The sequence below is a fragment of the Podarcis cretensis genome (assembly GCF_951804945.1).
Source record: "Podarcis cretensis genome assembly, chromosome: 12".
Taxonomy (NCBI): domain Eukaryota; kingdom Metazoa; phylum Chordata; class Lepidosauria; order Squamata; family Lacertidae; genus Podarcis; species Podarcis cretensis.
The window spans coordinates 15,402,828-15,430,172 of NC_137181.1; the positions used below are offsets into that span (position 1 = coordinate 15,402,828).

At 40.4% G+C, this 27,345-nt stretch overlaps 1 protein-coding gene across 3 annotated transcripts in view; it reads left to right on the plus strand.

The window, feature by feature from the left end:
- Positions 1-542: 542 nt before the first annotated feature.
- WDR37 (WD repeat domain 37) overlaps positions 543-27,345 on the plus strand; it is a 49,653-nt gene continuing 22,850 nt past the window's right edge. Inside the window, exons 1-10 of one of the 3 annotated variants that reach the window (XM_079946916.1) lie at positions 543-850; positions 9,575-9,606; positions 12,903-13,080; positions 13,878-13,974; positions 15,257-15,352; positions 15,505-15,569; positions 17,029-17,112; positions 23,063-23,198; positions 25,246-25,317; positions 26,559-26,603. In XM_079946916.1, the coding sequence (XP_079803042.1) occupies positions 12,943-13,080; positions 13,878-13,974; positions 15,257-15,352; positions 15,505-15,569; positions 17,029-17,112; positions 23,063-23,198; positions 25,246-25,317; positions 26,559-26,603 (733 nt within the window). In that variant the 5' untranslated portion in view covers positions 543-850; positions 9,575-9,606; positions 12,903-12,942. The remainder of the gene's footprint in view (positions 851-9,574; positions 9,607-12,902; positions 13,081-13,877; positions 13,975-15,256; positions 15,353-15,504; positions 15,570-17,028; positions 17,113-23,062; positions 23,199-25,245; positions 25,318-26,558; positions 26,604-27,345) is intronic. The other 2 variants (XM_079946915.1, XM_079946917.1) reach the window with 2 other exon arrangements.

Genomic DNA, 27,345 nt, shown 5'->3' on the forward strand with positions numbered 1-27,345 from the left:
GAAGCTGAGACTCCACCTCATGAGAAGAGAAGACTCCCTGGAAAAGACCCTGATGTTGTGAAAGATGGGGCACAAGGAGAAGGGGACGACAGAGGACGAGATGGTTGGACAGTGTTCTCGAAGCTACCAGCATGAGTTTGACCAAACTGCGGGAGGCAGTGGAAGACAGGAATGCCTGGCGTGCTCTGGTCCATGGGGTCACGAAGAGTCGGACATGACTAAACGACACCACCACCAAATATTAGAACCCAGTGAAACTCGGTAATAATGGCAGCGACAATTCTTTGAAAGGTGTACATTTATGGATAGATTTGTACAGCCGCCCAGCAAATCGAATCCCCCTCGCTGCCATCCCAGAGGCGGTTTAAAGCGCCCCCGGGGCGGGAAGAAAGCGCCTCGCTTCCCCGGGGCGGGGGGGGGGGGGCCGGCGGTCGGCGGAGTCACGTGACGCGCGCCGACTCCACCACGGCTCCCCCCCTCCCCTTCCTCGGCGCCTCTCTCGTTCTCTCTATGTGGTGGCTAAGCCGCCTGGCAGGCGGCCGAGGGGCTTCCGGCGGGAACCGGAAGTGGGCTCGAGCTTCTCTGGTGGAGCTAGCGGTTTTGGCGCATTCCGTGCCGGAGAGGGAGACCAGCTGCACCGGCGACCTTTTCCTCCTCCTCCTCCTCCTCTTCCTCCTCTTTTCATTTTCTTTTCTCCTCCTCCTCTTTCTCCTCCTAACCGGAGCTGCCTCCCCCCCTCTACTCCCCCCCTCTCTCCTCGGCTTGGCTTGTTCTTCTCCCCGCCTTCCTTCCTTCCCTCCTTCTCCGGGCTCGGGACCCGCCCCCTCCGCCTCCCAGCTGGATTTCAGAGGTGAGCCGAGCTCGGGGGGGGCCTTTAGCCCGAGCCTCTCTCCCTTCCCCTCCCCCCCCCGCCATCTTCCTATCCCTGAGGGGGAAACGTCCCCTCAGCCCCCCGGGGGGAGGGGAAGCCAAGGAATCCCATCTGCTTCTCCTCCACAGGGAACTGGAGCGTGTCTGTGTGTTTTGGGGGGAGGGGGACAAGATCTGTATTAAGGTTGGGGTGAAGTGGCAATAGGTGCACTATGCCTCGTGTGTGTGTGAAGGTTAGGAGAACTGCTGAGGGATATCCCGCAACGTGGGGGGTGGGGTGGGGAGTTGATGGACCCCATGTAAACAGCATGCTTCTTTGTGTTTCCCTTACATGTCTGTGCTCATTTTCAACCTTTTTTTTTTTTTGTTTTTCAGTTGTGTGTGCGTGCCTGGGCAGAAATCAAGTTTGATAAAATAGACAGGTTTACAGGAATGGGGTATTTGAAGAAAGAAGCGCTGGGGGGGGGGGTGGAGTAAGGGGGCTTCCTGCAGCCGAATTTTGCTTTATTTTACTTAAAACAATAACAGCTGTGCTGCTTTATCATTACCGTAACAGGAAAGGCGTTATGCTGTAAACCGTTCACAGCATCAAACAGTACAGGAATCCAGTCAAGCTAACATTATTAGGTTAAAAAGTTCAGAGCAGCCAGAACCAAGGACATCTGCGGCTGGTACTAATGGTCAGGGAAAGCCCAGGATAAATAAATGAGGATTTACAGTACTCATTCAAAAGGGAGAACATTTCACACACACAAACAAACACACAGAGAAGGTCACATTAACTGTCTTAAGTTAAGTGGTGGTTGTTCTGAATAGCCTGAAAGTGAATCCTGCTGTTTGAATGCTGAGGTGTTCACCAGTACCCTTGCTCCAAGGTGTATGTTTCTTGAACAAATGAGGTAATCAGGGCAATTAGTGTGTGGAAGGCTTCCAATTAGATTTAGAGAGCCTGTAGTGTTTCAGTGAACTTCACATCCCCAAACACATTCTCTGTAATAAAATAATAGCGCTTTTTCTGTAGTTTTGGAAATAGCTTAGGCTGCATTCTACAGGGCTTGCGATGTTTGAGTTTCATACCAAGTGAATTGAAACAGTGTTGCATCTGTTGTAACTCTGTATTATTAATGAAAATAAGCATTCACATAGCACATATATGTATTTCCAACAGTAGTAATCACTTACATATCATTTTTAAGTATTCAGACCACTTCAAATAAATTCTCAGCAATCTTTATGTTGTCCAATTAAGGTAAATTAACATTATTCACTTATTATGCAGTGGGAGCTCAAACAGAGTAGTTACTTGGGCCACCTAGTTTGGTTAGACCTTTTCTGTAACAGTGATGTGGTTAATGATTTCATGGCAGAGAAGCCTTCACTTGCATTTGTTTCCCTTGAACAAGTGATTAATGCTGTTTGCCTGAACCAAAACAAAAGAGAGCCTCTCTGATAAACCTGCAGGCTATATATAAATGTTGTTAGGATGCATCTCCTTTAGGTTTAGAAATGAGATGATCTTAAGGAGAAAAATAGCTGTTCCTAAGAGACATAAAGTTTCTTGGTGTCTCTTGCTGAAATGTATAGACTGGGGATAAGTATTGTCTGTGATAACTAAGCTAAAGAAAACATTTAATATAACACAAAACCTATGGAATGTCACACCCTTTGGAATTTATTTTCTTAAGGTTTCATGAAGGCCACAATCTCCCCATGGCTGAAAAGAATTGATAAATTGATGCAGGATCAATCTGTTAGTTGCTGCTACTCATCGTGTTGAAAGATGGTATGTTCCAGATATTAGGCCCAAGAAGAAGTAACATTTAGCGTATAAAAAACTTAATACCCATGTGGGTGTTGCCCATGATGTTTAATGTTTGCATTATGTTTAACATAATGTTTAAACTTGACTACTTGTTCCAATACATAGAATATTAGCATGCCTTTCATCTGCATCATGGATTCTTAAGGTACTAATGCTACATGCAGAAATAAGCAACCCACTTTAAAAGTGATGCAGGCAGTAGGTTGTCAGATTGTGAGGACTAATGAGACATAGGTATTGCCATTCTGCCATTCATATAAATCACCCTGTAGCCTCTGGCTACCCATTTTAAAATAATGCTGATCTTGATGGACTGTTGATAGAATCTCACAGTGAAATTCTGTTTCTAATGAAGTAGCAAGAAATCTTAAATGCCCAGGTTACTGTGCTGCTGTAATATTTCCAGGTTATGTTTCTGTGTACAGTGGTGATTGTTTATTTGGGCATTTATATCCTCCTATTCTGTGATAAAATCAAACGTGACATGACTTCCAAATAAAAATATATATCACAACAAAATTAAAAATACTGTAGCATAAAAAAAATCATATATTGACACAGAAATTTGGGAGAGGCGTTCCAACTCAATAGGTAAAGCACATTCATTGTCTGCAAAAGGTTCCCATCATGTCCAAGTAGGACTTTGAAGATTCCTTTCTGAATCACTGGAGACTTTGGCAATAATGAGAGAGATGTGTGGTTGGTTGGTCTTACATGTTACCAGGCAGCTTCCCATGTTGCTATTAATTCTCAAGCTTTGATTATGGAAGAAATAACTATTTCCAATATCCCTTGACACATAATCCTCCCACATTTGCATTAAAGTGGTAAAATAATAATTTTCAAAACCCTTTTGTCACTGGTTAGTTGAATTCTAATTTTCTTTACCTTATGCTATTTGTCATCAAGGAGAAAAAGGGGAAGGTGAAATTTATTTTAAAAAGTAGTGCAGCAGAGGATATCTTGGGCAGTGCATGTATGACATGAACAATCTCATTCCTGACTGGATGGCTGAGATAAGATTGTATTACTGAGTATGTGATAAAAAAGCTCAGATAGTTTCAGCATTACTAGGTTAGAATGGCAAGTTGTGGCACATCCCCCAGGTTGCAAAAATGACAGTGGAATTGCTAGATTTGACAGTTTTGTTCCGTTTCATTATTTTATTTATTTTATAAAATTTATACATGGCTTGATTGGAAAAATACCTCAAAGTAGGCTTTGAATTTTTCTTATATTCTGAACTATGTGGAATCTTCACAAGCATTCTTGCTCATTTTTTAATTAGCAACATGTACTTTATGTTATTGTACTCAACATATATGCTATATAATGTGACCATGGTTAATATCATTTTGGATTTATTGTTGGTACTGTTTGAATAGCCACCAAATTCCCATAATGATGAATTAAAAAATGTATTTATCAGCCAGTGATGGAGGTGCTTTCCTCCTATTTAGCTGTTAATCAGGAAAACGACTGAGTGTTTTCCAAGTGCTTGTAGACTTCAAGTTCAAATCAAATTGTCATATTTTCCTACTCATATTTATATTTTATGAACATTATTATTATTATTATTTTACAAAATCAATATTAAAATAAGCAGAAACTTTGCGAGTATACTGTGAATAGGCAAGAATAAAGCTTTATTAATTTTGAGGAAAGCAAGACCACATCTCTGCTGTTATAAAAATCATTGGATTCCAGCAATATGTGAAGAAATTTCGTATTTGGTCAGGGCTTTTTAACAACACTGGGCAAGCTCGGAATTAAGAGAGACGTGTAACAGAATGAGATAATATTGTTAATGGAATAATGAAATGTGCAGATAAATATCTGGGTTTATGCAAAGTAAATGGAGATTAGATATGGCTTTAAAGCACGCACTTCAGCCAGGTGTGTTTATGATAAGGAAAGTGAACAATGATGTGCTTTTGCTCATGAAAATTAGCAGAGCTTTGGAAGCTATGAAAGAACTCAGCGATTAGGTTATTTCAACAGCAAGTGAAAATCCACTGCAGGAAATTACTGGTTGAAAAGAATCATGTAATTTGGTTGGACATTTTAGCTGTTAGGCCAGAGGACTGTTTCATATATGCCTGTTGTCATTAGCCCATCTAACAGGCCTATCCACCCAATCATCTGCTTCCCATGCTGTGCCACAGAAACTCCTGAATTAAAAAGCAGACTGCATTGTGGATAGTGTGTGAGAAGAACTCAGCTGTCAGGTCATCACAGTCAAATTCTTTGGGCCACCATTTGCTAGTGGCTGGGTATAGGTAGATGCATATTGCAAAATTTAGATGAGGCTTATTTTTCCTGTAGCCTCTGAGAACTTCAGTGCTCGAGTCAGGTGATATGCATGTACCAATCTTTCCACATGGCATCCTGTTTCAATCTGTTTCCTTCCTGCCTCAGTGTCTCAGCAGTTTTTTACCAGAACATATTAGAACTTGGTTTCCTGTTGCTAGTTTTCTTCCCTTCCTGTATCTGCTGGCTTTCCTCAGTTAACTGACTGACCCACTGGCTCCATTCCTGGCTTAATATTCTTTGTTATGATCCTGTCCCAACCTTCTATTTTAATACTGCCCTTCCACTCCTGTTCCTAATGCAAACTGGTTTGGCAAATCTTATATAAAGACTGAAGAATTGTCCTCTGGGACACTGACACCAGGAAAAGTGAAGAGATCTTCTGGATAAACAGAACTGTCTGCTTCCCTGAATCATGGCTGCTGATTTTGGTGGTCAGAATTGTCATTATATTGCAGATTTGTTTACTTGTCTTTCTGATGACTATCTGAAATTTATAAAAGATTCTAGGGAATTTTCATGAATGTGCTCTGAATTCACATGGAGTGCTGCTCAGGCCTCCACCCCTAGTTAAAGTACTGGTCTAGAACAATGCCATTCAACATGGTGCCCTCCAGATGTTTTGGGTTGCAACTCTCATCATCCTCAGCCAATATGGCCAATGGTCAGGAATAATGGGAGTTTTAAGGTAAAGGTAAAGGGACCCCTGACCATTAGGTCCAGTCGTGACCGACTCTGGGGTTGCGGCGCTCATCTCACTTTATTGGCCGAGGGAGCCGGCGTACAGCTTCCGGGTCATGTGGCCAGCATGACTAAGCCGCTTCTGGCGAACCAGAGCAGTGCATGGAAACGCCGTTTACCTTCTCGCCGGAGCGGTACCTATTTATCTACTTGCACTTTGACGTGCTTTCGAACTGCTAGGTTGGCAGGAGCAGGGACCGAGCAACGGGAGCTCACCCTGTCGCGGGGATTTGAACCGCCAACCTTCTGATCGCCAAGTCCTAGGCTCTGTGGTTTAACCCACAGTGCCACCCGCGTCCCTTCAATGGGAGTTTTAGTTCAAAACATTTTTGGGGACTGACATCTCCATCACATGGCTAGTACGCAGCAGCATTTTCTGTTGTGCGCCCAAGCACCAAAAGAAGCAGCTGCGCACCAGCCAGCCAGCCAATTTGTGGAAATGTCTTGTTGCTGTTTTATTCTGGATTGTTTCATTTGATTCTTTAGAGGGGTATAGAAATGAATAATAATAATAAACCCCACCACATAAGCAAGTGACTAGACAGAGGTGGCATCCATAACCTAGGTTTAAGGTGCCATGTGGTGATTAGCTTATATAACACTGGTTATCTAACACTGGTTGTGAGCAAGCCATCATTTAGGAAAGGTTGACTACCATTACTATTTTTGTGTATGTGGTAAATGCAACGAATCTTTGAAGAATTCTTAGTTTCCTTGGAACACAGCTTGAAAATCCCTGCTCCGCTAAACAAGGCTTAATTTTATTCTACAATCTTAACTAATTGCTTATGCTGCAATAAATGTTGTAGTCTTTAAGGCACAACAAAACTCTTTATTGTTCCTTCTGCAACAGATTAACATGCCTAGCCCTCTGAAAATCTTACCTGTTAACTTCTGTGTCTGTTTGTTAAAAAGAAGTTTAAGGGAAACACTTCTTCCAAGTGCTTCACTTCCTTTTAAATTGCACTTCTTCATTCCCAGGAAAGTATTCATTTATTGATAATAACGCCTGTTTAAAATTTGAATGCCAAATCAAACTGTATGTTGGAGAATAGAGCAGAAAGGGGTGGGGAGCTTGCTTTTGCATTTATACTCTCTCTACCACTCTCCCTTCCTCAAACTTTAAACTCCCTTCCTCAAATTTTAAATGGACAAAAAAGGAAGCACACTGCTTTAGTAATTCTTTCCACATTCTGATATTTCCTGAAAGAGATATTGTCTCTTGGCTTTCAGAAACATGAATGCCTGAGGGATTTTTTTCTTTCATTACACAACTCGTCTTGATTACTTAAGATCGGACAAGTAAGCATATTAGGAATACCAACTGTTACTAAAGTAGGTGACCTTGTAACATTGTTGCTTGATCTTTTATGCTTGCTATGCTTGTTTCGTCTTTGACAATTAAATGATAATTTGTTTTACATTTTATCTTCCAGAAATAAATAATCAGAAATAATCTGATACACTCAATAAAAAATAGATGTTGTGTGTTTTATTTAAAGGTATAAAACATGCACAGTAAAGGATAATTCGGATACTGGAATAGTAGTATTAAAAAACTGTATAGTTGTCTCTTTGCCGTTGTAGAATATTTTATATCTCTCCTACCTTCTATGGGATGATTTGTTAGGATGTGAATAACTTAAGGCAAGTCATATTTCTACTGTGGACCTGATTTATCACTGTTGCAAAATTTTTTGCTTGGGGCATTTAAGGGAGTATTGTTTGCAACTTAGCAAACTAGTTCTTATATACTCAAGTGTGATGTTACCTTTACCATAATGCTGTTTTGAGTTGGAGTCATCAGTCGCTGCCCCATTACGTTAGCAAATAGCTTTGAAAATATCATTTGTGCAACACTAGTTCAAATGAATATAGTTCAAATGTGTAGTCAAACCTTGATCTGACTTCCTCATGCGAAACAGTTGCAACAAATGAAGGGGACATTAAAAAACACAGTCAAGTTCATCCACAGTGGTTTACAGAAACCAGACCTATGTTAGGTGACCTGATAGTTTCATATGTTGCCATGGGAAGGCTACAGTTGCAGCTTTTGGCCTATGAATGTGAGACTACTCCCAACAGAACTTGAGAAACTCCAGATTCAGGCGTCACCCCACTTAATGCACAGTTGACTTGTGTGCGACTGCGTATCTGTGTGGCACTGGGAAATACATACGTACGTACCAGGAAATGGGGAAAAGTCCTCAGGGCTTCCAAGGAGACCCTCCCTGGAGCCAGACGAGGATGTCATTGAGGGCACAGAAAGCCCTCAAAAGACCAGAGGCACAGCAAGGATTTGTTTAGGCTGCTCAGCCTCCACACCTAACAGCTGAAGCGCACATCTTCCAGCCAGCCCCAGAGCTTCAACTGTAGATATTTCGGTCTGGATTGAAGAGAGCTGGAGAGCAGGAAAAAATGGGTGTTTAGAGGGTGTTCCCCCTTTTGTGATTTTCACTTATGCGCGCAGGGATGTTTGTATAAATTCCTGCAGATTCCTGTCTACAATGTAATATTATAGTTAACATTTACCTATTATCTTGAATCATCTGATTATGTTCTTTTGACACTGTATTTTGATCAGTATGGCCTAGCTAGTGGTGTGCAGAGAGATCCCATGTATCCAGTTCACGCTATGCTTACCTGCAAGTGAATGTGCATACTTTGGATTACAACTACATCTGTACTTGTGTATTTATCCTCACAGGTCTATAATCAATTGAGGTGGGGCTGGGTGCATCCACATTGTGTATGTCTCTGTGCTCTGCTACGGCCCTTCTCTGGTTCTCACCCATCTGTCTCGAGAGACTGTGGAGTGCATCTCCAGGGGTGAAGTCAAACTGCTGCATTAGCAGCACCAAATTGACTTCCATGGGGAAGAAGCCTGGGCAGTGAGTATGGAGGTCTTGGACTTCCCAGATGGCAATCCAAAGGAAAGTGGAGCAATACGTTCGGCACCAGCTTGGCTGCAGGAGTTGTGGGAAGGAGCATACAAGATGCCACCCAACTGCTTTAGGAACTGCACTCCAGATTTGGGCAGGGTTTACTCCTTAGCCTTTTCTTCTACCAAAGATATCTCCCAAGGCAGCAGAGGTTTGGGACCAGAGTTTTGCTTCTCCTAGATGGGCTACCTTCCTTGGCTGACGAGCTCTACCAACTCCTCACTTCCCTTTATCTAGAGCTTGTGCAGAAGCTGCTTTCTTGACCATCAGACCCACTATTGGTCTTGTCCACTCAACTTACTAGAGCTTGTCTTTGCATGCAGGTACTTTTTCCTCCGTAGTACTATCCATACATTGGGGGTATGTCTGCAGTGGGGCGACTTGCCAAATGTGTGTTGCCTGTCTCCATGAGCTGCAACCCCGAATGCTCAGGGTCATAGTTTATGGGGCTAGCCAGTGTGTATCTGGAAAGCTGTCCTGCTGCTGCCATGCCCCTAATGTGTGGATAGCATGGGGGGGGGGCATAGCAGGGCACCACTCATTCCTCATGGGAGGCTGAACACCTGAATAAGGCTTTACTCTAAAACAATTCCACTGATATGAAATCTCATGGAAATAAATGGAATATGCTTTCAAGAAGTAGGCTTATGATGGTGCAGTAAGCGTACCTGTCAGCTCATACTGAACGTAAACTGCAACATCTGAACTGTGGATTTTTTCATTTCTCACTAATGTTCTCATTGTGGCCCTTAACATGCATGATAGCAGGAAGATTAAAGTATAGGTGGTAGTTTTGCATGCTTCAGGAATAATTGACTTAAAATGTGAAAGTCTTTTTGACTAATTTTTGTATTGTTTCACTAATCAATATTTAATATGGTTTTCATAGGATATTTAACATGACACTGATATACTGGACAGGTAATTTCCATTATTTTGAAAACCTAATTTAATAGGGTGAATCCAGGTAACTGCCAGCAATGATCCCCTCTTGTGGCTGCAATCCTATACTCATTTATCTGGGAGTACATCCCATTGAACTCAATGAGATTTACTTCTGTGTAAACATGTATAGGATTGTGCTGTGTATCTCCATGTGCCATACTGTTTTGCTAAGGACTTGTTCAGTTAATTCCATTTCTTACATTAAATTTGTAAGATTTTTGTGGTGAAAGGGCAATTGATCTTGACAGAAATCACCTTTCCAACTTAAGTGATTTGCTACCAAAGCTTAAAGGATAATATTCCGCCCCGCCCTTAAGGTTCAGTAATCTCTCTTTAAAAGCTAAAGGCTGTTCGGTCTTTTGGATAGTTTTACAGTACAATGCTATATATATCTTCTTGGAAGTAAGCCCCATTGAGTTCACTGGGGATTACTTTCATGTATGTTAGCATTGGATTGCAGCCTTAAAGTATGCTTGGAGCTGCTGCACATGAATTTTTTCCTACGCTGGCTTCGTGATGTGTGTGTTAATAATGATAAATATACTGTGTTGTCACATACAGTGGTGTACATGTTTATTACACACAACAGTGGTTGGTGTAGGAGAAATATCACGTGTCAGTGGGCCCTTGAATCCTGCTTGTTAATTTCTCCTTTTCCCCGTCTTCCGTGTGTGTGTGTGTTTGCTTGCTGCCTCCTCAGCTTTAGGTGTAACTTCTTGCAAGATCTGGAGGAGGGCTTGCATTTAAGCATGTCTTTTTCCTGAATAATGCATGAATTTTGCAGTCATTCCGGTGCATGAAGATGTGCAAAGGATCATTAGTATAATGAAATGCAGATTGATGATGTCCAACTGACTAAGCTGTTAACATTTTATGAGCAAATAACTTCTCTAGTTCTAAAATTGTATTTTTCCCCCTCAAAGGTTTTGATGGTGCTTTATTATGTTTGTCCTTCTCTTCCAGTTTTTGAAGGTTTTTAGTTTTGTCTAAATTGCACTGGAAACTGCATTGGGCAGGGGCCTGACTTTTTCCTGTGTTTTGTTTAGCACCTTGTAGATGTAGGTGCATGATTTAGAATAAATATGAATAAATATTAAAATGATTTCTTCCATCTCTCCAAATTTGGTTTGTATCACTTTAATTGTGGCTCTTCCTTTCTTGTTGGAAATGATAAAAAAGGGCCTGTATCTAAACAGCCGGTTGTTTTCCTGATGCTGTGAAAAATGGCTTAAATAAAGTGTTCATTTTGCAGAACATTTGACCATGATTAAAAGGGAAAGTTAAATTGCACCATCAGATTAAAATACATTATTTAAGTTCAGCTGTTCTATGAGTGTAGTAGATCTTTTAGCCAGAGCTAACACAAATATGAGGAAAATCTAAGTCCCCTTGGGTCTGCTTTGAGCTTAAGAATTTTAATAATGACTAGTGGAGGGAAATTATCACTAACAGGTTGACCTTTTTGGAGACATCTTCCAAACCGCTGGTACCACTTCTGTTGGTTGCTAGTCACAAGAAAAGTACATGTGAAAAGGGTGTTTAGCTTGTAGGAAAGGTTGTTTCAGAGGAATGCTCCTTGCTCATATCCATGTACCAAAACATACAGTATCCTCAGCCTTAATTAGTAAGTCTAATTAAACAGAGTCACGTAGTATTTTTCTGTGTTAATTTCAAGTATTATTTACACTACATTGCCTTGCAATTTGCAAAACATGCATTTGTTTTTGGCTGTAGATTTCATAACCTAGATTTTTCAAACCCCAACAGTCTTCTAGTTGTTAGATGTATATAACAGTTCTCATTCCTAATTTGAGAGTTGGTGTATTGTCAAATCTCCCTACATCAGGGATTTCCACACAGTTGTTTTAAATGCTGCTCAAACTTCTTTGCTTAACTTTATTGCTTTCTTCTTTGTTCTGCAAGTTCCTGGGTCTCTTTCCTGGACTGTCATTGTTTTGGAATTCTTTTTTGGGTGGGGGAAATGAATGTTGCCTTCTGAGTTGATAGTCTTTTAACCTTGGATTCAAAGTAACAATTAGCCATTGTTCTGTTATTGAAGCTGAAAACTCACATGTTAAAATTAGAGCTGGCACCAATTAAAGAAAATTTAATTGATTAACTATGAGCTATAATTGTTTAAAATGGTATACAAATAGAATTCTAATTCTGAACAGTATTATTTGTCTTTAGATTATTGACACATGAATAAGACACCATTTTAGAAGAGGCATTCTTTCCCATGGGGGAGAGGAGGAATACCTCTGTTAAAGTGTTGTCTGCCTCCCATGTTTATGTAAGTTCTTGTATTAGAACAAATTCTGCTGTCAGATGAACAGTGGCCATCTTCTTAACTGAAAGGTTTTTAATTGACGAAATGCTTCAGCTCTTGTTAAAATGGAATTTGAGGAGGGGAGGAAATGGAAAATGTTTCTTGCTTAATAGATTCATATTAATTGTGAAAAGATTTGGATACAGTGTAGTTTCTTGGACACTGTTCCCTAAATGAAGCACAACTTGATTTTCTTATGGGAGCAGTATGGTTCATGCATGGGCAAGTATGGCTGAAGGTACTGTCAGGTAATTTAAACACAGTTCAGATGACTTTTGAAATGCATAGTGATGATTTTCGAATAGAGCAAATGTTAAAAAAAGATACATTTGCAAATCCGTTTTAATATTCTTAGTAGCATTAAATGTTAAATGAATTAACTTTTTAAAGACTTTAATTTGATTATAGCACAATCTTTGTGTAAGGTGTTTTATGAAAGAACAAGTTAGTAAACTGCTGCAACATTTTACTAAATATTCTACTAAATATTACCTGACTCCACCCTTCAAACATCATCTTCCTTTACTTACAGCTGGGTTTATGACTTTGCATGCATTTCATTGAACTGCAGTAGGTGTTTGATTGTTTGCTGCAAGCATTTTGGAATTCTCACTGGGTTTGCATTTCGAAGGCACTTAGTAGGCCTCTAGTCTAGAGGATGATTTTTTTTATTTATACAGTGGCTTTTTAGCTAACAATTAATGGCAGAGAATGTGGTTGCAATTCTCCTGCTTTCATATATCTGCAGCATTATTTTTTAAATAGAATCAGAATTAAATAATCTTAACTAAAAGCAGCTCTTTTTCCTCATACAAAAACAAAATATCCCTTCCCTAAAAATGATTTAAGAATTTTGCAGGCTTAAATTTTTCCATTACAATTATTTCTTCTAAGACTAACTCATTATATAAGGCAAATTCTAATATTTAACACTTGGTTTTAGTTTATCTTAGGAACTTCTGGGAAGTTATTTTTTTGAAGTAATGCCCACAGAAAGTGGAAGTTGTGCCACTGCTCGCCAAGCCAAGCAGAAACGCAAATCTCACAGTCTTTCTATACGAAGAACAAACAGTTCTGAACAGGAGCGGTCAGGATTGCAGAGAGAGATGTTGGAAGGCCAGGTAAATTTGGCTGGAGTTTGTGTGTATTTGTTTGTTTATATATGTTTGTTTAAATTCTCTACTTAATCCTATTAAGGCAAGTTACAGTAGCTTGATAACAATCTATTGAGCAGCAAGACTAATTCCATATAATTCCAAAAAAACCAAAATATCTTTTTTTCAAAAACAAAACTTGCCAAGGCAGCATGGAGGGTTTCCATACTATGAGGAGTGATGAAATGTAAAAGGCTATAACTCCTAGTTTAAAACTTGGGGATGCCTAAGCATTCAGTCCTTCGCCTCATTTATCCTCAACACATCCTTTTGTGAATGTTCAGGTGAAACAAGGGGTGTGTGTGCTCAAAGCCACATCATTGGTCTTCACTGCTGAACAGGGAATCAAGTCTGTGCCTTGGCTCAGAAGACAGTTGTTTATGGTGTCGTCATTATTGAGGCACCCACCATTCCATGCTACTTGGTTTATGACTGAATCATGCTCAATTGTTCTTGAGAGTCCCTCAACCCTTCAAAGTAGTTTTTGGGGTGGGGAGCTGGAGAAGCTGAAAAAATTGGCAAAATAGCACTCACTCCATCTAGCAGAGTGTTCTGTGACTCACTAATAGTCGTCCCCCCCCCCAAATCAACCCGACAGTGGAGATCGAAGTATGATTTAAATTTGAACTCTTCTTTGGTATAATGGAAAAATTATTTCAGGATAGATTTTGGAGTAAAATTACAGAATTGGCATTAAGGGTCAAAAATGCACTAAAGCAATATAAAGCACTCCAATAATTTTTAATATTTTTTATTCTTTCAAGGATTCTAAACTGCCATCATCTGTAAGAAATACACTCCTGGAACTTTTTGGCCAAATAGAGAGAGAGTTTGAAAACCTCTACATTGAAAATCTCGAATGTGAGTTGATCTTTATATAATGTATTGGGAAAATATTTGAAAAGTTGAAATAAAGGGCATGGAAAATATACCAGATGCATTATATTTCAGCTAATTATTCTGGTCCCCTGCCCCCATACATGATTGTGAATTAACAGCTCAGTAACAACTCTGAATGGGCACTTATATTTCCCAGGTTACATATCCACGTATCACACGTGTTTGAGGTCCTAGCACTTGCAGTGTCTAATTCCTCTTAACTTGATGCGTACAGTCTGTCATGTTCAGTATGCAGGGGTTTTTTTATATATATAAAAGATAGAAACAGATCATTTGGATGTCTGGCTTCCTGTTTAATTCTTTATTTAACTAAGTAACAGCTACGCTTCAATATTTTAAAGTCACAGCAGTTTGATCATAAGGCAGCATAAAAATGTAACTATGCATAGCAAGGAATAATATGTTTGCCATATAAGCCCTCTACAGAATATGTGGGAGGGTAGGCAGCAGAACTGCCTGCTTTACCCCCACCTCCATCCTTGAGTTCATCTCCACCCCTGCTGACTTCGTCTCCAGATCTTTGCACATTGAACAGAAGACCTGAAAGGGGGAATCTACATGTTCTTGGCTCTTCCTTTCAACTCCCCCATTCTTTTTGTGATGGTGTTCTTGATGTCTGGAGGGGATGTTGGGGACAGAGCCAGTGTGGGGTTCTTGGAATTTGTGAAGAATTATGTCTACTTTTTAGGGCTGTATTATATATATAATTCTCCATTATTATCATTACTTGTGTTTATTGATTCAAGATTGCTGTGCCAGATATCTAGACTGGATGCTCTCTCTTTTTAAACTTGGCAAAAATATGTTAAGCTCTAATGCTGGGTTCATTGTCTTTCAATCTGGAGTGGAATTACATGCAGGAACAAGCTCTTTGGCAAGCGGTGACTTGCTGATTGTGGAAGAGAGATAGTGGTCTTTCCTTCCTGCATTTTTATTTGCATTTACTAATGGCTCTTTTGCATCAGAGTTATTCCCGTTGGAACTGTAGTTTTGAAGCAACTTACTCATGGCAAAGCCTGCTGTGAAATTATGTCTGAATCTGATGGCTGCTGGTTTAAGATTAGGCTTACTACTTGTGGTATACAGATAAACCGCAGATGCAAAAAGCCCTTTTGGTAGATGGAAACTGGAGACTACTAGGCTGCACAGTTGAGACCTTGGAAATAGGGAATGTGTGATAATTTAAAAGTTGTGATTGAATGCCTGTTACCTTCATTAACATTGATTTTTATGCTACTGCTAGTACGTAGAGAGATTGATACACTTAATGAACGCTTAGCAGCTGAAGGCCAAACCATTGATGGAGCTGAACTGAGCAAGGGACAGCTGAAAACAAAAGGTAAGAAGAAGGTGGACAAGTATTCCTCTCTTAGTTGGCTTTTCATAACTTAAGTTGGTGATTTGTTGGAAGGGTGTTATCACAAATGTTTGAATAAAATAATGAAACAGCCTTAAAAAACTCACTCCCTTTAAATTTATTTGTCTTAACAGCCAGTCATAGTACCAGTCAGCTGTCTCAGAAATTAAAGACTACTTACAAGGCATCTACTAGCAAGGTATGAAACACACTGAACATTTTATTTCCCTGCAGTATTTACCTGCTGGCCTAAATTTGGCAGTTTTCTGTTAAGTACTTTCTATTTGTAGATATGCTTAGTGAAGGCTAGCAAAATCGTTGGCGTCTGTTTTCCGCTCCTCTGAATTGTTGCTTCAAAATAATGTAATGAACGCATTGGAAAGGAAAGGAGGTTTGCAGCAAGGGAGAGCTGTGACAGGGTTTAAAAAAACCTGTTAATAGAAGATAGAAACTAATAGCATTTTGATTGTGAGGAATTCTGTAGGAATAAAATGTAGTTAAGTTAAATAGATGTTACATCCATTTCCCCCATGAATTTTACTAATTCATGGACATCATTTTTGTTGTGTCCTCGTTCAAAATGTAGATTCATAGAACAGATGCATCTTCTGATTGCAGTTACCAGTGACCTGATCGATACTTCGATCAATAGTGTGTTCTTGCCTCATGGAAGTATTACTCAGAAAGTCACATACAAACCTTTCATGCTGTTATCTTCCACAGGGCTTTCAAAATATATTGCTTTTTAGGTTCAAATGTAAACTTTTGGTGTCTGCTGTGAACAGAGCTAAATAAATATTAAATTCCTATGGTGGCAGTATCAAATATAGGATCAGACACAATACACTTACCCAGTGTTGATCATTAAATTACATTGGATTTGCTAACTGCCCCTATTTACTTATTTAGCTTTCTGGCTGGTTTCCGGAACAGCTAAGGTCAAGACCACTTTCCCACCTCATGTGTTTTTTTCCTCATAAACACAGTTTGGAGTTGGTCAGCCTTTCTTCTTTCTAGGAAACTCAGAAAGCTTTTGCAATCCAGCAGGGCTTGTAGCTTATACTCCCATCTCCACTGCTGACTCTATTCTGAATGTTGCCCAAACCATTGCTACTTAGAGAGGTGGCCATACTGGGAATTAGAAAAGGACTTGGATTTCAAATTTGTAGGCCCTCCCCCCATTTGGATTGGGTCAGGAATGAGCTGAAGAAAGTGTGTGGAGCATTCTTCAGTACAGAATACTTCAGGGTAGTTTTTTTAGCTTACTTTTGATCGTTCTTTTTAATGCACGCTTATTAGGCAAATAGATTAAAAAGTTGGTAATCAATCAGATGTAATTTGAATGTGCAAACCTATGAGAAAATGCCGAGATGCTTAAATTTGATAATGAATTGTGTTTAGTGTTCATTTTCAGTTTAATTTTCATTTTCATTTGTCTTTCTACATCGTTTGCAATGTCAGTATGAATGTTGTGGGATGTAAATATCTCCTCCATTTTGCATTAATGTATTATTAATCTATTAAATACGAACAGCAGTTCACTTTCTTAAATAGTCATTAAAATAAAGACATTTACTATTAAGAGAGCGTGTGTGTTATAAATTGTTTTTCTTTTAAAGAAAGTGCTGAATACTTATCTCTTCTTACTTGCTATGTAGCGCTCAAATTCTTTCCCAGGCAAATCAGGTGGACCTCGCAACTTCAACGTGGGAAGCTGGGAAATATGGGGTGGAGACTCCTGGGTAACTGCTTTGCTTCCCAGTGTGCTAGTATGCATGCCCAGCTAAACAGTAGTGAGCGGTGGAACATGCAGAATGCCATCTTAACCAGTTTTCTTCTATGGATATCATATCTGTCAACTGTGCCCTCTTGGAGGACCTTGTGCCACCCATCCTTAACAATTTCTTGCGTTTGCTTTTGGATACTAATTGATGAGGTCAGAATCTGAAAACCAAAAGCAGCTTTCTCCTCATTACATTCCTTTGCTACATTTGATGAAGATATTAGCACCAGTCTGGATTAATACAAACTGACGAGTTCATCCCAGTTAAAACAAACTAGGACATTACTTTCTTTATTAAACTGAATAAATTTGGTATAATTCTCCACACTGCTTTTCTTGGTTTTTAGGGGTTTTGTAGCCAGTGGGTGGGTGGGGAGCTTATCAAGTGTACCTAGGATCCAGCATATGCTGTATTGCAGAGAATAAGTAGCAAAAAGACTGGTGTTTATTTTCTTATGAAGATGCTGCAGAAAATCTTGGGCTACTTAGTAAAGGACTAATTCAGGACTGCTGCAGCTGGAACTAAAATCAAGCAAAGTTCAAAACCTCACAATAGCTCATATGCAATTTATTAAGCAGCGAGAATAACATTAACGAATGGAAAATTATAAAAGATATAGTCTTTTCCTTGGACATTCCTTTAAGAAGATTTTATCTTTTAATGACTGTGAAGTTTATTTAAGCAAATGTGTACCTTACTTTTTTGTGTGTGATAGCAACACAGAAAACGCAATTGTGTAATCGAGTCCTCACTACATAAGCCAGGACATGCAGCAGCTTAGTTCATTTGTAAGGACCTCTTCTGCTCCTGCATCATTTGAGTGGGGGGTAGAAAAGCCCAAGAAAGCGCAGTTAACTAGTTCAGTGCTGACTTTTGCATCCTGGCTTGTTTGGAAGCCACAAGCCATAGTTCCCAGCTTGCACGTAATGGGAACTTGCAGTGTTCTGGTTTCCTTCCCTGCTGGTGTGAAGGAAGAAGCCAAGGGGCTGCATGTGCGTATATAAGGTTTAGGCATTTTCTGGCTTAATAAGCCATGCCTTAATTACATAAGCTGGACATTGAGTGAAACTTGTTTCTGGGTAACACTCACATCATAATAGATTCTTCTTGCCCTAACATGCCAGGTGGGAGAATCTGCATTAGATTGTTTCTGTTCTAGGCATTATCTCAACAGTTCATGGGATTTCTATCCTGTCAGTGATGCAGAACTTTTCTCTAGAAGCAATCTCACCAGTGCTGGCAAAAGGGACCTTAATCTCAAATACAATCTCCAAAACATTGGGGGGGGGGGCGGGGGATTTTATTTTATTTTTTTCTGCTCAAGGGCCACATAGCACTGTAAGCAAACACTCTGGGAGCTGCTTGCCTAAAGCAGAAGTAAAAAGTAGATGCTTCAACCGATACCTGTGAAGGCAGTTACAGACCCCATAATGCAGTGGAAAGGGGGATATATTAATCCACAGTACAGTGATGGGCAGGAAGATTTAAATCACATTCTCGGCTCGTTGCCACGATGGGGATAACGGGAAAGGCATGCCAGCCAAAGACACTTATGGCAGCAGTGGGACTAGGATGAGTTGGTTCCCCCTTTCTTCACAAGCACTGCTGATTGCTACTGAAGATCCCATAAGAGCTGCAGCTTGAACTACTCTTCACCTAATATTCCACGTGATTCATTATTTTATTTTGCTCCCACCGCTATAGATGCCACCTCTGCCATAATCGGGATGGCTCAACCATTCCCTCTCTTGTCCCATCTGTCTGCATGAGTACCAAGCCCATTACTAAGTGGCAGGCAGCTATAGTACATCCCATGCTACTAAACTGGAGGCCTGCCTAGCAACTGACTAACTTGCACTTCATAGAAGGTGCTCACATGTGCTGTGGCCTTGGGCCAGTTCTGCAGTGCTTGGGAGCGATAATGTCCTGCTCCACTGACACCTGGGTGGGGCATACAGCAGCATAAGTAGTAAGAAATGATTGCTAATCAATACGCTGGGTGGTCTGGGAGAAGGAAACGGACATCTATGCTTGGAACATGATTGCCATGCATAACAGATATGGAAACAAATGGGAATACTTTCGCTTACTGAGGCTAGCAGCCGTTAGAACAACTGCTGGTGGCACGTGCTACTGAGTAACAGGGTGGGTTTGCAGGAAAGCAAGGGGCAGGATCCTCAGACAAGTAGTATCAATTGGAGATAGACCCTACTCATTATATGATGATCTGCAGTCATCCCAATACCAGGTTTTTGTTTGTTTCTTTTGGTTGTGCTTCATTTTAATGGATCGGATTTGAAAATAAATTGCCTTTCTAGCTTAACATACTTTCCATATCCGTAACAGATTTGTAGAATTCTGTAGAGTAGGGCAGGAGGACTCTCCCAACTGAAATAAAGCAGCCAAAAAGGCAGGAAGAAATAATGTATTTGCCCCCCCCCCCAAAAAAAAATATAACAAGCTGTGAGGTTATATGTATGCTTGAGTACTTTTGCTTCTTAGAATTCAAAAGCGTTAGAATATTTAGTTTCCTCAGAAGTTTAAAGAACTTATGAAATCTTCCCATAATTCATTTCCTTCTGTGAGGTGAGGTGGGTGCAGGAGCCTAGCTGGACTCTTCCCCACTTCTTATTTAACAGTTGAGAGGTATCGGAGTCCTGTTGCTGTAATTCTACTGTTCCACTTCTCATGCGTAACTCCATTTTGTTTGAAGACATTTATTAAGTCTGACAACTGCATTTTAATACTGCCTTGAAAATTTTATGATTAATTCCACACTATGGTTCAAGTACTAATCTTTACCTAGTTCTGCAAGAATTAACCTGTTTCCTTTTCAATGCATCCATAGTAATTATTGCTTCTACTTGCTTTGAAACAATTCTGCTCATTAACCACTTAATTATGATTCCATCTAGGTCTCATTTCATCATTATAAAGATTAATAAAGAGGGGGAAAATGGAATACTTTCACTACCCATAGCATTGCAGTCTTCTTCTAGTCCTTCCTGTTTTCTTTCCCCCCTGAATTTAATTTAGTATATGGTTAGAACATCTTTTTCTTTTGTTTTTTAATCACTGAACAAGCCTAGGGCCTTATTTGTAATAACAGAATTGGAAATAATTGACCTCCCCCCCCCCCGGTTTGCTTACAAGATGGTACATGTTGCATGTAGGATTTTGGCTTAACTAGACTCTGATTACCAAATACTTTATATAACTACTTGTAATTTTAATACTGCTTCTGGAGTTCTTAATTTTTTTTAATTAAAAAGTTTCATATAGTAGCCTCCCATCATGCATTTTAATTCTCTTAATGATTTTAATAATCTGAAATAGTTCAGAAGGCATATATACATAATAAATAGTATATACACTTCCCTGATGGTAGGTTCCATTGAACTCTGGCTTAGACATGGATAGAACTGGCTGCACTGTAAATTTCCTGTTGGGGAAAATACATGAGTGTAGCAATAAACAAACCTATGCTCAGAAGGGAGCTCACCTCTTTGAATATATTATATCCTCAGTAAGGAGTCCAACTTTCCAAGTATACTGGAATAACTCACATGTTTTGAAACACTTGCTTGCCATGTTTTCTTTCTGTTTGAAAACAGCTCTTAGAAATGCACCTAAAAACATTGACCTAGTTTGCATGTAATGCTAAGCTAAACCATGGTTTAGCGCAACAGTGGAGGCTTCTTTTAAATATAGAAGATCCCAGAATGGTTCAGATAACCCCCCCCCAAATAAAACGCAATAAAACAGAACTAGATCAAACAACCCCCCACAAAAACCAGTCTAATAATATGAACACATCCAAGCAGGTTAAATAATTCATGGGGGAGCCTATACAGCATATAGTTGAAGCTATGTATATGATGCTCTTTGCTGCACTGTTGCTAGAAGCCACTGTGCAGGTGTTGTGTCCACAGTGTGTGAATGAGAAAAGGAGGTAGGCTGCACCAGGTGAGGTGCTTCCCTTATTAGCTTCCCTCTCCACTTCTCTCAGTGGTCTGACAGTGCAGTCAGCCTGCCTACCTACTTTCCATTGGAAGCAAGTGCCCACTCTTGCCCGTTGATTGTGCTCCTGCTCCCAGCTAAGTTCTGCACTGCTCAGGCTGTGTCCAGTTCTGGGAGCAACATTTTAAGGAGGGCACTGGCCAGAGAAGGAAGATCAGGATGGTGAGAGATCAGGAAACCTAAATCCTATGAAATACTTTCCAGTTTAAAGCACTGGGTATGTTTCCTCCCGAAAGCTGACATCTTGAGTAGATATTGCTATTTATTTTGGAAAACCATGCCTGCTTCCTATCCCTGTGGTTTGTTGGTGGGGAATATTAGAAGTATTATTGTAACATAAACCAACCTTTTTAGACATTGGAGACTTCAATCGGCATTATGGGATTTTCATTTAGGCTTTTATCTTCTGCCAGGGGAACTGAACACCCTTATAACTTTTCGCAAAATCATTAGTTTTAATGAGCATGGGTGCAAAAGTAGGGTCTGTAAGTACATCTCGCCATCAAACCCCAGCGTGCTGTCCTTCACATCTCCTCTGCCACAGCCCTATTCACCCCTAACTCTGCTCCATATAAGTTCCCTTCCCCGTATGTCACTGAGGACCTCCCAAAGTCCTCTTGCTTGTCAAAGCATCTGCCACTCCCTCCCATTCTGTCAGTCGCATCCTTGTCCAGGTGTTCTCCCTAACCCATTCCTCTCCCCTTTAGCTGCAAACACAAGCAGACCTGCACATTTGACAAACACTACACTTCTTGAAACCTGCTCTGTGGGTTTAAATTAACTCCAGGGGAGTCTGATGCTGTGTTATGCCATTGGTGGACCAACCTTTGTATCTTGGGGGCATTGCTTCCTGACCCTGAATTATGGTTCAGCAACTCTTGTGAAAAGTGGTTGGGGAGCTGCAGGCCATGCTAGGAGCCTTTTAAAAGGGTATGACAAAGTCCCTAGGCCTCTGGTCCAATGCATATTTCTGTACTTTTCTTTCTGTCTCCTGTGGCTTCTTCTACCTTGACCTGAACTCCCAGCATTTACCAAAATCAAGACACATAATTATGTGTTTAAGCACATAGCTCTTTCTTTGATACAAATAGTACCAAAAATTCTCTGCCCACAGGTTGGGGGTGGGTGGGGTGGTGAACTATTGTTTCCTTTTTTCCTCTTCACTGTTTTTTAATGTAACAATTGAAATTTTTTAAAGTTTTTCACCATCCCCCCCCAACGCATTTAACCAGAACAGGCAAGCAAAGGGATTCATCTCTAAACATTAGTTGCTCTCTCCCCCCCCCCCCCAGTTTTCCCTTGTGTTGTCAATTTGCCCTTTTTGTTTTGTTTCTTGGAAAGAATGTTTCATTAACATGCAAAAGGAACTGGGCTGTGCTTCCAGGTTAATTGTTATTTCCAGTGTACTGTTAAAACCAGCTGATTTATCTCTTTATTTTGCCATTTCAAATGGCTCTTAGCTTTAGATCTTTACACAGCTCTTTCCTTCTCCCGCACCTTACCCATTTTTGGCCAGCTGAATTTAAGAAACAGACTTGTATGGCATATATAAAACATAGACGGAAGAAAAGCTAAGTGCTCCTCAGATTATACCGACCTGTTTATCAGGAGAGATGAAAGGAAAATCTGAGAGTTTGCTGCATTATGACCTCCTAAAATGCTTACATTGGGCCAAATTCTGCTCTGGCGCGCACAGTACAGTGTCCTGATTTGACACAGGACAAATTTGGTCCCATTATTTTTTAGGAGAGAACATCCTAGAGCTTATGCATCCATAAAATGTGCTACAGTTAAATGTATTAATGGCTTTTATGTTGTGCATTTGTGAGCTGGATAGTAAACAATTGTACATCTCTTCTTGTCTCATATCTACTCTTGCTCTCCTTAGATTGTATCTAGTTTCAAAACTACGACGTCTAGAGCCATTTGCCAGCTGGTGAAAGAGTATATTGGTCATCGGGATGGGATTTGGGATGTCAGTGTCACGAAAACTCAGCCATTGGTGCTGGGGACAGCATCTGCTGGTAATACTCTTTATTTTTTGTCTCCATTGCTATTTATGAGGGTGTACTATCTTAAAGGGTGCACTAAAAAAAATGACCAACTAATGACCCATGGGTGGCTTCAGATCCTGCCCCATATTTAGACCCTTAGCCCTGCCTATATCAGATGCAAAACAGCATGTTTGTGATTTAGAGGGTTGCCTATTGGATTCTTTAGTTGGTGGGACCAGATCTTCTCCAAACTGTACACATGTGGAGAAACTCTCACCACCACCCTAGCTTTGCCCCCCCCCCAAAAAAAAGACTGAAAGAGACCATTCTCATTACTCTAAACCAGTGTTTCCCAACTTGGGCCTCTAGCTGTTTTTGGACTACAGTTCCCAGTATCCCTGACCACTGGTCCTGCTAGCTAGGAATGATGGGAGTTGTAGTCCAAAAACAGCTGGAGACCCAAGTTTGGGAAACACTGTTCCAAATCAGGGCATGCTTTCAGACTAGCATTTGTCTTTTGTGTTAATCAAATCCTAGATATGGCCCCATTATGGTTTTGATCTCAGTTTTTTTGTTGCATTTATACCTTCTTGTTTTGCTATTCATCTCTCTTAATTGTGGTTTTACTGAGAACATTTACACAAAAAGTAAAGGTAGCTGCTTTGCCCCTTTAAAAAAAAATTGTATTTATTTTAGATTCTGACATCACACCTTTCTTCCATCATGCAACCCAGGGTAGCAAGCAGCGTTGTTCCCAGGAGGTCTCCCATCCAGGCACTAACCAGACTCAGACCTGCTTAGCTTCAGCAAGGTGGTGGCCTCAAGTGACTTCAAGTCATACCCTGGGACAGTATCTTTATTAGGTTAAGCAAAATGTCACAAAAATAGTGTACCTCGGGCTTTAAGAGGGAACAGCAGGAAGAGGTAGTGGACATCTAAATGCAGATGTTATGCAGGTGTCAGGTTTCTCTTGTTACATTCTCTTCTTTATTTTTTCCATTTCAGGTTTGTCTTTCACCTCCTTTTCTTTGCCTACCCACTATTGACCCCAAAACCAAACTTTAGAAATATGGCCTAATTTCTGTTAACCGTTTTAAGACTTATCTGTGCTTCCATTGCTGAAAGATTATCCTGCTAAGGACACTTCTTGTATTGGGCCTAGTGGTAATACCATAGAATTTGAAATATGCTGGCAGCTATTTGAGCCAGGGGCTGTAAATGTGCATATAACGGCAATATAACTTTTTATCTTTGAAAGAGAGGATAAATGAGGAATCTGAGATACGCTAGCGCCATCTGCTGGACATCAAAGAGAGCAGGAGGGTATGATTCAGAGAAATTGGAGACCTGCACTTGGTCAAGAAAGTACAGCTAACTTCCTCGCCAACAGCTCCGAATTCACTAAGGCTGCCTCAGACATGCATGCTCATTGCTTGATGACTGTAGAATTGGGTGGTGGTTCAGGCCTTTCTCACTTGTTTTCTCCCCCCCCCCTTTAGCCCCCATGAGCAGGGAGTGGGGGAAACGTCCCCTTCCTCTTCCATATGCCCCCATACTTGCAGTCTTCTAGTGCCCTAGACATTGGGGAATGAATGTCTGCAGCAGGGATCCTGCTGTACTTGAGTAACTGGAAACCCCAAGTAGGGCTTTTCATGTGTGAATAAGTCATCATAGGTAGAACAGCACAGGGAAGTTAGAACACTTCAAAATCAGTGTTTTTCTGTGCAACCAATAGGCATTCTGCTGTGAGTATTGAGGCAAGGAGAAATCAAATAATGGGCATGTGTGTGTGAATGAGCCTGAACTACAAGCTGCCTCCAATCACTGTAAAAGTTTTCTTCCTACTGAGAGCCACAGGAACAGGACTCCCCTGAAATGCATTTTCTCTGACTTATAACTGTATGTACAACTTCCAACTCCCTTTGTTGTCAAGCTCAACATACAGGAGCATACTTTGCTAGCACATGTCTCACTGGTAGCTGTATGCTTTGTTACCTGTCACTATAATTCTGCAGGGCCTCCATTGCCTAAATTAAAGCATTTTTCTTTCATTTCCCTTCCTTTTTAATTCTGACAGATCACACTGCTTTGCTTTGGAGCATAGAAACAGGGAAGTGCCTTGTGAAATACGGTGGGCATGCCGGATCAGGTGAGATGAAATCCCTGCTGTTGAACAGGAATGTCAGAAAAATAACTTTATGTATAATTTCTTCCTGCAATGGCATGCATAGATGTATGGTTTTAGTATGCAAAAGCCACTGGGTTGAATCCAATTGTTCCCTTCTGCGAACTGAAGGAGTTCTTCAATTTGCAGAAAAGTGTTTTGTATGGCAGAGGCTTTCACTAATTTCTGCCAATTTCCCCTTTCCCCATTGCATTCCTTTGTGTCACCTTTCCCCATATTCTGGAGGCTTTCTCAACCCCCCCCCCAGGAGATATTTTTGGGGAGAAGGATGAGGAACATTTCCTCCTCTTTCATTGGTGAAGGTGTCCCTTTGATGAATGTAAGTGCACCGTGGGATTCAACCTAGTTTCTTAAGATGGTTTGAATCAAAGAGAAGCATATTAATAGTCAAAGGAAAAACTTGAAACGCAGTGGTTATAATCTGAACATTTCCATAAAATGCAATGGAGCAAGCAAGAAATTACAATATAAATGTTTGGTTGCTAAATGTGCTTTCAGATTTCAAACTTGGTAGTTGTTGTGTAACTCTATTGAAATTCTCATGAAGATCAGATTTATTTTACCCATTACACAGACTGAGATGATAAAATTCTGAACATTACCACTTCAGAATGCAAGTGGGAGAAATCAGGTTTCTGACTGCTCCATGTAAAAAGGTCACTGCTTATAGTGAGCTAGTGCACTCAGTCTATTTCCATTGATGTGCTAGCTAAATTGGATATGGGGAGTTCTTTTTTTTTGCATTGGGGATCATTTCCCCTCTCCTTCCCTTGCAGTGTAAAGCAGAAAAATCTGGAATTGTGCTAACTCAGTTTGCATCGTTTGTAGAATATCTCTTACTGGATCCAACAAGCACCATTCTTCTTGCTGGAAATCTTTGCTCTGGGATTTTCTACAAGAACATTCCCCACCATTAGTCCTCTTGCTTCTGAGATATCACTAGAATCACTGGAGTTCTATCTTTAAGTTATTCCTCACGCCACAATGACACTAGACACTGATCAAACTGCAAGCATATATTTTAACTCCTAGGTTCTGAAATGACTAAAGTACATCCCAGCCCTCCCACAAACCACTGAACAGATCTTAAATCACAGTGGAGGTCCAGATGTGCCCCCTGCCCCTATGTTTAGCTACACGTACAGTGTGGACTTCCTGTGGATTGGTTGTCATAATAATTGTGGTGTTGTTTTTCTTAAAAACAGTAAATTCCATAAAGTTTCATCCGACGGAACAAGTGGCTCTTACAGGTATGGCATTATCTTGGGCTCACAGAATAATATTCACAATGTTCTTAGGAATGAATGGTCAATTTACCACTTGCTTCATGTGTGTGTTTGCTGATTACCTCTGTAAGGTTAGTACTGTATAGGAAGCCACCTAATACCAAGTCGGACTATTCACATCCTAAGAGCAGCTTTGTTGGATAACACTAAAGGCCTATTTGACCCTGCAGCTTGTTCCCAGAGTGCCAAGAAGCCCACAAGCAGGGCATGAGGACAATAGCCCTTTCCAGTGCTTGTGATTTTGTAGGTAGCATATGGCTATCATGACTATTAGCCATTGATGCCCTGGTCCTCCATGAATTTGTCTAATTCCCTTTAAAGCCATCTAACTTAGTGGCTGTTACAGATAGGTAGCCGTGTTGGTCTGCCATAGTCAAAACAAAATAAAAAAATTCCTTCCAGTAGCACCTTAAAGACCAACTAAGTTAGTTCTTGGTATGAGCTTTCGTGTGTAGCTGAAGAAGTGTGCATGCACACGAAAGCTCATACCAAGAACTAACTTAGTTGGTCTTTAAGGTGCTACTGGAAGGAATTTTTTTATTTTGTTTTAACTTAGTGGCTGTCACCATGTCTCGTTGCAGTGAATCCCACAGTTTAGCTTTGTGCCATGTGAAGATGTACTGTCTTTCCCAAATCCCCCCTCCATTCCGCATAATAATAATAATAATAATAATAATAATAATAATTTATTATTTATACCCCGCCC